The sequence below is a fragment of the Mycetomoellerius zeteki genome, unplaced genomic scaffold (assembly GCF_001594055.1).
Source record: "Mycetomoellerius zeteki isolate Tzet28-1 unplaced genomic scaffold, Tzet1.0 scaffold106, whole genome shotgun sequence".
NCBI classification, from domain to species: Eukaryota; Metazoa; Arthropoda; class Insecta; order Hymenoptera; family Formicidae; genus Mycetomoellerius; species Mycetomoellerius zeteki.
Window position 1 is genome coordinate 2,231,152 of NW_017255975.1, and position 11,821 is coordinate 2,242,972.

The 11,821-nt window shown below is 34.9% G+C and overlaps 1 protein-coding gene across 1 annotated transcript in view; it reads right to left on the minus strand.

Annotated features, from left to right (window-relative positions):
* nmo (serine/threonine-protein kinase nemo) overlaps positions 1–8,097 on the minus strand; it is a 48,595-nt gene extending 40,498 nt beyond the window's left edge. The window contains exons 1-3 of the mRNA XM_018447614.1: positions 8,060–8,097; positions 5,536–5,665; positions 4,011–4,066 (exon numbers count right to left, since the gene is read on the minus strand). Coding sequence (XP_018303116.1) covers positions 4,011–4,066; positions 5,536–5,665; positions 8,060–8,097 — 224 coding nt within the window. The remainder of the gene's footprint in view (positions 1–4,010; positions 4,067–5,535; positions 5,666–8,059) is intronic.
* Positions 8,098–11,821: the final 3,724 nt, after the last annotated feature.

Consider the following 11,821-nt stretch of genomic DNA (forward strand, 5'->3'; position numbering starts at 1 on the left):
ACCCACGTCATTCCCCAGCCACATCAGTGCAACGGATGCAACCGCCTATGCACCTCTCTCGCGAATGAAATCGATTGCGATCGCTTCGGGCGATTTTACGTCAGAATGTGGAAAATGTAGTTAATTGCGAGAACATCCGGCTTTTAAGCTTCTTCTCGCGCGCATCTAACTAGTGAAAAATGACAGCGTCATATTTAATTATTTATTGAAGCGACAGTTCCGTTTCTGATCGGGCGAAGGCGATTCGGAACGGACGGATTACAGACACTGATAAAAAATACTAAATTTTAATAAATATTTGTTTAAATAGTTCCAGTAAATATTTAGTAAATGTAAACATATTTATTTGATGTAAATACTATTAATTTGATTTAACTATCATTATTTATTGAGTTAATATTTATTTACTATAAGTTATTATTCACTTACAAGGAAAGGAATGCAACTGTCCCCCTCCGATTTTAATGAGCTTTTAATATGTTATTCTCCAGACAAAAATAAGCGACACGTATTTTTTTTATACGTGCCCATACGCACTTTTAGGGGGTGAAACACCCTTTAGAAGAAAATCGGTTTTTCTCTTTCGAAGCGAATATCGCCAGAACTGTAAGAGATAGAAAAAAATTTTCATAATAAAAATTGAATCGCATTAAGAGTACTTTAAAAGTATAAAAAGATTTTTTTTAATTATTTATTTGTAACAATTATTTATTTATAAAGAAAAAATTTTTTTTCTTTATAATTATATTTCTAAAGTACTCTTAATGCCATTCAATTTTCATTATGAAATTTTTTTTCTATCTCTTACAGTTCTGGCGATATTCGCTTCGAAAGAGAAAAACCGATTTTCTTCTAAAGGGTGTTTCACCCCCTAAAAGTGCGTATAGGCACGTATAAAAAAATACGTGTCGCTTATTTTTGTCTGGAGAATAACATATTAAAAACTCATTAAAATCGGAGGGGGACAGTTGCATCCCTTTCCTTGTTAGTACTATTCAAAGAAATATGTAAGGTTTAACAAATTTTTTTTCAATGTAAGAAAAGAGACCTCACTATTGCAAGTATTGCAACAAGATATTTCATTGAAGATAATGACGCGTGTTAGCAATAATACATCAATTGATGCAGTTGCGATATTATATTATAATTTGAGATAAATTATGCATTTGCTGTTACAATACGAATTATTGATATCAATTAATTTAATACATTACGTTATCATAATGTATTAACGCATACGATTATATTAGTCTTGTTTCGTCGTTACACATTGTGTGATCCGTAATTAAAATTACGTCGCGACGATATTGCGGAGTAAAGAGAAACGTTATTGCATCGATCTCGCGGAAATTAAGAACGAGCACGTGAATCAGGATGATGTTGCGGGCAGGGGTTGTAACCGTGATATTACGAGGAAGTTGTAGTTATCAATTACATGCGACATTATAAACGGCAATGCGAGACTGCATGGGCGGCGTACAGTTGGCGACCGCAGTCGCTGCTAATGGCGCACTATCGACGTATCAATGGCGCGCTGCGGCTTACGCATTAATAATACACGTGATTACCATCGAGCGAACTCATCCCAGGCGCGCCATGGCGTATTCATGGCGTTCACCATCCGTCCTGGATGGAAACCGCCTTCGATCTGCAGAAATGGAACCGTCGCCCCGATAAACAATTAAAAACTATAACTGGGAACCTCGAGCGCTACCATGAATAAGCAACCAGGAATCTGACGAAGAACGCCGCGGTCGCGACCATTAAGAAAATGACCCGCGTTTTCGCTATCAATTTTCGCGTGTAATTTCAAGTACTTTTGTCTTTTTTTTCATATCGTTTTACTTTTAATACGAGCTGGATATTGCAAAATCCGGGGTAGTCTGACAAGAAGTTTCTATCTCCTGAAGAAGTTTAAAATAAAATTAAGATGATAAGATTAGGATTAGGATTATATAAGATGCAGGGATGGCAAATAACGTGTTACTTGTCATCCTTGATAAGAAGTAAGAATATAAAAAGAAATGAAATGTCAAATAATATGACATTTATAGGCGAAGAGATACAGACACACACACATAGGAGATTGATGACAAGGCAATGGTGCAATTGCGATGCAAATGCAATATTAGCTACAGGAGGGTTGGCAACATCACTGATAATCCCTTTCGCTTCCCTCTTCCTCTTTACCGCAGTTCCATTGGCACTGTGGTCGCCGGCGATTTCTGTGTTCGTAGCTGCGCAAGCTAATCGGGAGTCGCTCCTTAATTAGAAATTAGGCGGTCTCATTCGATGCCGGCCCCTTCCCTCATCCTCTAAAACTCTGGCGTCGGGAAGCCGCGCTGAATTTTTCATGCGGACGAAATTAGAATCGATCGCAGCGGAGACTGCAGAATTAAATCGCAGGAAGGACAACGAGGGGAGGGGAGATAAAAACTCAGCGGTGGTCCATCGATGAAGTTTCCGCGACCGCGCACGCAATTTGCGCCCCGATTATTTATTTGTCAGCGCAATTAATGTCGTTCCCGCTGCGAAAAATTGATCGATCTGCGTAACCGTCGTAGTTCGTTTATTAACGAAATATTCATTCGTTTGTCTGTTTATTGATGGATTTATGGTATCATTTATTACGTCGGTTATCCACTTGTTTATTTACAGATTTATCTATTTATTTAATTACATGTACACATGCCTATGTAGTGACTAGCCAACTCTGGGATTAATTCTAGAGTAATCCAATTTATTTTCATTTATTTCATTTATATATATTTCTAGCTACTCTTTCTCTTGTCAAAGCAAAGCTCTATAAAAATTACACGTCCATCGCGAAATATTTTACAGATTTTGTCACAATCATGAAAAGCCAGAACGAGCTTAAGCAAAAGAAAATAAAAGAAAAATAGAAGAAAAGGAAAAATAAAGAAAGGACAATCGCGAAGCATCAACTGGGTAACTTACACAGAAGAGAGGTCCAGCGGGCCCCGAGACGTGATAGAGCGCGAACAGAACTTTACCAGAAAAAGAAGATAGGAAGAGGAAGAAGAACACGTGCGTGAGAGAACTGATTTATCGATCACGCTACGTCGATCGAAATTAATTCAGAAGATCCCGTTTACTTAAGGACTCATTGATCGATCGATCATGTGACCACGATGAATGACGCTCGCAAAGAGTCGACTAAAGTAATCCCGTAAGAACTTTGTCCTGGCTGAAATAACTTCCTGCTTTGCTGTCGACCGGAAAATTATCTCGTAATAGCTACTACTTTTACGAAAGACGAGTTTTTCTCATAGAATGACTTTTCGAGAAATACAATTTTCAAGTATTAACTGATATTTTATTTTAGTAAAAAGCGTTTTTTTTTTACGGAAACAATCTTTTTTTAATCTTTTATTAATTTTTCCAAAATCTCATTTGATAAGAAAATAATAAAGAAAGAAAAATAGAAAGAGAAAAATTTTTTTACGTATGGATTAGAAAATAGGATTGTTCAAATAATAATAGCAGAAGATGGAGGAGTTCTATCTTTCCTAAGAATTTTTCTGGAAAGCGACTGAAAGAGAATCGTGTTCGTGACCTGCGCGAGTTTTAATTGCTCGGCGATTAAAAGTTTCCGTGTCGTTCAAGACACTCATTCCGAGAGATCGAGCGTTGCGTGAGAGAGTGACACTCTTCCACGAGAATCCAGGAAAATCCGCGGAGACTGGAAATACTTCCGAGACGCCCTATCGAAACATCGCAAACACACCGGAGGCTAAAGACAATTCGAAAACTTTAGATTAAAATCGAGAAAATTAATTAAATTAAGATCGAATTAGTTTTACTTCGGGAAATTATCGCATTCGTCTCGATCACAATTCCGAGATTCGAGAACCGCGAGAGAACCAGCAAAAGAGATAAAAAAAAGAAAATACCTCGACCGTAGAAAGGAGAATTCACCTGTCCGGAAATCTCAATGCTAAGATTTATCTTCAGTGTGTCCTTGAGTACAAGCGTTTAGAAAAGGATACATCTCTTGGAAAAAGTCCAGATGCGGCGGCTGAAGGATATCCAGCGCGGAAAGGACCTGCAAAAGAGACAGGAAGAGATTGAGTGCCCCGTCCTTTGACTGGCCGAAAGATAGAAAGAGCGCGATGGATCCTGCTTTTTTCATACAAAAAGTAGAATCCAATAGGAGAGACTACGAGGGGGAGGACACACAGCCTTGTCCTCGGGGAAATAAAACGCAGAAATTTCCGAGACCTCATCGTATAATTTATATACGATCCATCTTGAATGTTCGTCCAGGTATTCAATGTCAAAAAATATATGCCAAACAGTATGATTGCTTACAACGAGGTATATAAAACAAAATAGCTATTATACTTTATTATTACAACAATAATTATTAAATAATTTTTAGAAACTGTCATAAGACAGTAACATGTGTTTAAGTAATATATATTAAGTTCTTGAATGTTAAAAATGTTCTATTAAAAAAAATGTTTAAAAAAAATTTTAATTTATTATACAATAAAATATTCGTGATTTTTCAGGAAATTACAGACAATTATTATAATAAGTGCAATAAATAATCATTATAAAATATAAAATATTTGAAAACTAAATATAGATTCGATATCGACTTCATTTATTATCGACAGAATTACAACTTTTTTATTTTCGTGCTGCGTCTGTGAAGTTAGCACCCCAACATTGAAATTCCATAGTTCTGATTAGAGTTCCCGTTTCCTTTTGTCGAGACGAAGAGTTCTCTATAATTTATAACAAGAGTTTCGCTTAATAACTATTTTTAAATAATTTTTAAAAAATGTGGGGTGCAAACTTCTCAGCGAAATTCGAGATCGAACAGTTCTGAGCAGCTTAATAGCTCTATTTTGTGAATATCTAGAGTTCCTCATACAATTTTTTATTTTTTTTAAATAAATTTTCTTGTGTGTCAAAATTGTTTTTTATGTATCAGGAACTCTAGATATTCACAAAATAGAGCTATTAAGCTGCTCAGAACTGTTCGATCTCGAATTTCGCTGAGAAATTAGCACCCCATTTTTTAAAAATTATTAAAAAATTGTTATTAACTGAACCTCGCATTAAAAAATACAGAGAACTCTTCGTCTCGTTAAAAGGAAACAGGAACTCTAATCAGAACTATTGTATCTAAAAATTGATTCTTCAAAAATTTTTAACTCCTTTTTGATTTTTCAAAAAATTTTTTTATGCATCAGGAACAGTAGGTATTCACGAAATGAAGCTATTGAGCCGCTCAGAACTATTCGATCTCGAATTTCGATAAAAAGCACCCCATTTTTTAAAAATTATTTAAAAGTAGTTATTAAGTGGAACTCTTGTTATGAATCATAGAGAACTTTTCGTCTCGACAAAAGGAAACGGGAACTCTAATCAGAACTATGGAATTTCAATGTTGTGATGCTAACTTCACAGACGCTTTCGTGCTAGAATTTATCGGAATTTTTCTGTTTTCTTCGGTGTTTGTTCATCGATCACACACATGTTTGACGCAATAATATTACTCACGTTATCGTGTTTGAAGAAGCAAAGCATTTTCAGCTCCCTGAAGACTCGCTTGCTGCTTACGAGACTTTGAAAGACATTCGGCAGTTTTTTTAAGGCTACTCTCCTACCATCCCTCGGATCCGTGACAGCCCTGGAAATCATAGAAACAACACCAAAATTTACAAATACATTCTTATATCTTGTCAACAATCGATGCAACTACTAAAGACAATATATTTTGACAAAAAAGAAATATGTCAGTAACATAATCAAGTGAAAAAAGCCTTGTTCGATCAAAGTAAATTTTAGTGCTCAAAGGTATTTTTACGTAAATTTTAAATACTTTTTTCAGTTTTATAAACTATTTGCAGGTTACTGTTGGAATTGAAACGCAATCCTAAATTAAAAAGCTGGAATTGTAGTATTATAAATTAAATTATCAATTTAATAATAACGATGCTAACAATTATCTTGAAACACTGCAATGAATTATTATTAAAATCTGAACTTTCCTACTATCAGAAAAAAGCATTTTTACGACTATTAAGATATATGATGATATTTATTGTAACGTACTATGTGTGTACTATGTGTATCCACAATAATTATCGTAATAATTATTGCAGTGATCAAATATATTTCAGTATTTACTGTATTACGTTTATTAATATCGTTACATATTCGTACAAGAAAAAAGTGATTGGATAGATATTTCATTATAATCATTATAGCTAACAAGTACAGTTATTTCAAACAATAAATCACTTTCTTTTTCTTTTGCTTTGTCATATTTGCTTCATTTTATTATTTTACTTTCTCTCTTTATTTTTCTACTTTTCATGTACATTTATATACAGTTAGCTACTTCATTTATCTACTAATAGATACAATATAATAAAATATCTTAAAGCTCTCATAAAGAATTATATGAAAACACAAAGCGAGAAGAGGAAGAAATTCGAGTTACGTTTAAAGGATCCAAATATCATTTTATATTCCAATTATAAATACAATTCGAAATAAATAGGAAATAAAAAGGAAAAAGTATCAAACGTCGGTTTCGATTTTAATTTAAAAGAAGGGAGATTGTACATTGATTCGAGAGAATATATTGGCAAATAATCATTGGCATAAAGCTAAATAATGTCCGGAATCTTGCATCGATAATAACCCCGGAAACACAAGCGATGATCTAAACCCCTCTTCCCTTGCATCGGCCTCTCTCAGCCCTAGGCCAGAGATCTGAGAATAATTATTATCCTAGCAATTAGTCCGTTTACGGCTATAGGTTCGATTTCATTGTTGAGTGTTGTCGTTACCGCAAAACCGACAATTCCGATTCACGAGATTCGAAGGGAGAGGAGAGAGAGAGAGAGAGAGAGAGAGAGAGAGAGAGAGAGAGAGTGTGTGTGTATGTATATAGTGTGCACATACCCACCCAACACGCACGCACGCACGCACGCACGCACGCACGCATGCACACACACGTAGAAAGCGTATTTGATGCTACCGAAATCCCATTTTCAGTTGTGTGCCATATCATCTGCCCAGCAGATAAAGCAATTCCCCGTTTTTGAAGGGGAAAAAAAAGAGGGCGAGAGTGAGAAAACGATTTCGCGATTTGCGATGCTCACACTCGCGTATCAATATAGAAAATAGTATACGACACAGATAAATGTATAAATATAATGATTTAAGTGAAAATATTCATTTCTATAAATAAAAATCGATGTACAATAAATTGATGTACATTGAATTGATAAAATTTCAACAAAGTAGAAATCAAATAAAGAAATGGAATTGCGGGTATTATATATTTCTAAATTATAAATCAATTGGCAATTTTATGATTTATCGTTATATGCAATAACTACCGTTAATTTTTATGATTTATTATTACTATTATTATTAATTAATTGTTATATATTATTACTGACAAGGGAAGTTTCACAACTGTCCGGAACCGATTTGATTCTCCATGAAATATGTTGTTAAACACTAAATTTTTTTAATTTTTTTCTTCACAACATTGAAGTACTCTTGAAACCGTACAACTTTTGTTTAAAAAATTTTTTTCCATCTTTTATATTTCCGACGATATTCGGCTCGAAACAGAAATATCGTTTCTTTTTTTCAAAGGGGTGTTTCATCCCTTAAACATGAATTAGCGCACGTGTCTCTTAGATTTTCGTGTTTAATAACATATTTCATGGAGAATCAAATCGATTCCGGACAGTTGTGAAACTTCCCTTGTGAGATCAATTATTTAGCGGCTGTTTATTTCGAACGTTCATGCTTTATACCGGTTTTATATAAGGTTTTATATAAGGTAGACGAGAATGACAAATCTCTCGTACTAATCAGGTCGAAATCGTTAACTTCATTATGGCACGCTAAATCGATTCGTTCGCACGAGACGGCTGGCTCTCGTGTAGATTTGCACGACACATTTATGGACCGGGACTCGACAAAATAAACGAGGCTGTCGATGAGCGGCCAAAACGGGCCCATTATCTCGAGTGTCGTCTCTTCAAGTCCCACTCACGTGTATGTCCGACCGGTCAGATGTGTTCGTTGCGCCATCGCTATGATTTCGCGATAGTCGAATCGAAGGAGTAAAAAATAGCGGAAGACCCGACATTTTTACAAATTTTTAATTCAGTGAAGAAAATGTAATGTACAAGTAGTTAAATGTGAATTTATTTGTCTTGAGATCAAATCTTTTATAAAGGCATAAAAAGGTTGATACAAAGTGTGCAAAGAACAAAACACGCATCTCATAACAATAATAATAATAATAACGAAAGCAAAAAAAAAAGATGAGGAACGACGAGGTCGATTATAATTAATGTCTCCATTAATGATGTCCTTGTATTTCAATTTAATTTATTTATGTATAATGATATTTGCAAAGTATAGAAGTCTGAAAGCTCAAATAAATAGTATTTCAAAATATTGAACGTTATATTGCCTATATTAAATATACATAAATTAATTAATTAAATTACTTGACGATACAACTTTGATACAACTCCGATTTTTGCATAAGTTAAAAAAACAATCTACAAGTGGAGAATCAAACTCCACAAAAAAAAAGAATAAAGGTAAAGTAATTAATATTTCCATGACACAAAATTTTCGACAAAAGTTCTCGTATTCATCACCATTGACGCGGGTTTTCCTAAAGATTTTTTGACGAACATTTTCGATTCGATTCACCTGCGAAAATTAACGTATGAGAACGGTAATTACATCATCGAGCTTCTTCGAATAGCCGGAGGGAAAGAAAGAACGAGCCGTCGCGAACCGGCGAGAGATTAAGGTCGATCCACGAAGCCGAGCGAGTCACGAACGTAGAAAGGTACGACGACCTTCGAAAAGGGTCAACGCACCCGCTGCCGCGGGAGTGCGCTGAGCGTAGTAGGCGGAAGTGGAATCACGAATTTTGGAGCGGAACGACCGTGAAATGATGCACTGGGTGGTGAGAGGAGGGCGGGGGCACAACGTGCCCCCAGGGACCCACTGTCGCGGTTTAGACAATGTTTATTCATTCAAAATCCCGACGACCCGACGACGGGGACCGCTTCTATGCGTATACGCATACACGCATATACGTACTCGCCGGTACAGGTGGCTTCGTCACCGGAAGCTGAGGGAAGAAGGGGGACGGTATTGTCGAAAAGGGGCATGTCTGTTTTAAGTAAAAAATAAACTGCCGATAGAGATCTACGAATTTCGAGCGTAACATGTCGTAATTGCACAAAATTTTCGTGAAAACAAAGCCAATTCATGAGACCGTCGAAATTACGAATTATGAAACATTCTGTCTGTCGCGAATTATTTCGAAAAGAAGATAATTCAAGAGTAAAAGAATGAACTATCAAAAGAATTAAATCTGTTAATGGAAAGAATAATTTTGTTAAAGTATTAAAAAATTTTGATAGATACAAATCTGAAAATAATTTTGTTGGATCATCAAAATAATTAGAATGCTTAAATGTTGATGCGATAAAGTTTTAACATTTTTGCAATCAGTTTAAGCGTTCTGCATAATGACTTTAATGTGGTCCGAACAAAATTATTTTCAGATCTGTATCCAACTTTACCTACTTCAACAAAACCGTTCCTTCCATATTAATTAAATATTAACGTTAGATTGGTGAACATATCTCTTTATAGATTCATAGTGAGATTTACTCAAAGCATATGCGGATCCGATTTTCTTCACTCTCCTAGACTTGCAGCGATTTCATAAATATGTAATGAGCTTTCTCGAGACCCGTCGTTGATCAGTTTAGCGACCGATAACGAAGTTAACGACCGACCGTTGTGATCTAACTGGGATGTGCTGGTTTTCGTGTCTCGTCACTTCGTCGGTGGATTTCTTCGTTATTTCGAAAAGGTCTTTGTGCGGCGAGGTCGTCGAACGAAATCTCGCGAGTGATTCACCTGCTGCTGGGGAACTTTAAAAAGTGTCATTGTAGCCGGCGGTCTTTTTGTCCGACAGAAACAAATATAACGAATGATTGTCCGCAATCTTATGCAAACGTTATCGCGAGCGATAATATAGCCTTTGTCATGAAGTCGTACGTGTTCTAATCTTTGTGCTTATCGTACATATTATTGTAAGAAAAATAACAGGAAAGTAAAACCAAAAGCTTTCAGCTTTATGCTTCTGTTTGAAGGTACTCGTGAAAGCTTTACTCGATGTTACGTTATTTCTCGTTGTTATGCGATCGAATGTTCAGAAAAAGCGCATAAAGCCCAAAACAATATTACTCAGCTTGGATATCAGCTCGATATCGGATGGATTTTATTTTAGCGACTACGATCCTTCTCTCACATCGAACAGATGGAAAATAGAATCGGTTTGGTGAGCGATCAAATAAATTAATTTGTCAGACGAAAGAGAAAGAGGAGCGAAATAGTTCTCTCTCTGATTCTCCCGAACTTGAATATTTCATTCCGCGGTGAATTTCATTCGTCGATCGCTTTAACAGCATTATTAACGTAGTTATAAATACCAGGTGTAATCATTCGTAACACGTCAATGTTTTTTGTACTGGGTACTTTCCTGCGGCACATGCATCATACGAAAATATCGTGTGCAATCGTTAAGAATATATAGTTAATTTAAAAATCAGGTGAAGACAATTGGGAAAATATTTATTCAAAAATATATCTAAAAATATTCTAATATATTTCCAAGAATGAAGAAAATGATTTTGCTGAAATATTAATATAAAAATTTAGCTAAATGCAGACATTTTGTTAAATTATTAAAATAATGTAAAGTTAGTGGGAAAAATGGCAAAACTTTTTACAGTATTGCTTATCATGTTTGAGCGTACCTATATAATTATTTTGATAGATCAATAAAATTACTTTCAGAAAAAATATAGGGTAACTCCAGTATATACGTCGCACCTATCAAAAACTTAATTTATTAAGTATTATTTACTATGTTTAAAGTAAACGAATTATATCAGAAAAACTTTGTGCTGTCTGCTACTATGAAAAAAATATTAGAAATCTGAAATATTTATTTTTCGTATTAAGAAATAAACTTTTTGAAACCCTTGCATTTTTGCCGTATATCCTATAGAGGTGGGATATATGGCTACTCATAGGGGGAGAGGGGGGTATGTACGGCTCATGAAAAATTTACAAGTAATGCTTATAAAGATGCAATAAGACATAAAATGACACAAGAACTTATAAAATACGTTTATAAAGTTTTATTAAGGAATAAGAATGATAAATATGTATATGAAGTAATAAATAATAATTACAATCTTCCTACATATATTACAAGTGTTATGATAGAAGGTACATATGTATTTCATGTAATATATCCATTGTATTTAGTGCAATGAATTCAATCTGCGTACTTTGTATGCTTTGGGCATAAATCCCATCCGCTAAAAATGCCGTATATCCCGAACAGATGGGATATACAAGATAACAAACTAAACAAAGAATACGAAAGCAAAGCACTTGTATTTTGCTATAAAATGTTTTACTATTCCTCTACACGTATGTATCACGAAATAACCACTAGGTCTTTTACACGCCCTATAGTAATCATTTTATGTAGATTATAATTTATGATGGCGCTACTTATTACAGTGACAAATCGATTCAACTCACAATAATTTCATTAATATTAACAGTAAGAAGCTGAAATCATAACACAATACTAATACAACATAAAGGCATATAACAGAGTAGTTGCGGGAAAATTACCCCCACTCCTTCTATTTTTTCTGACTTCTGCGGCGTAAATTCCAGCGCGATGTATTTGCCG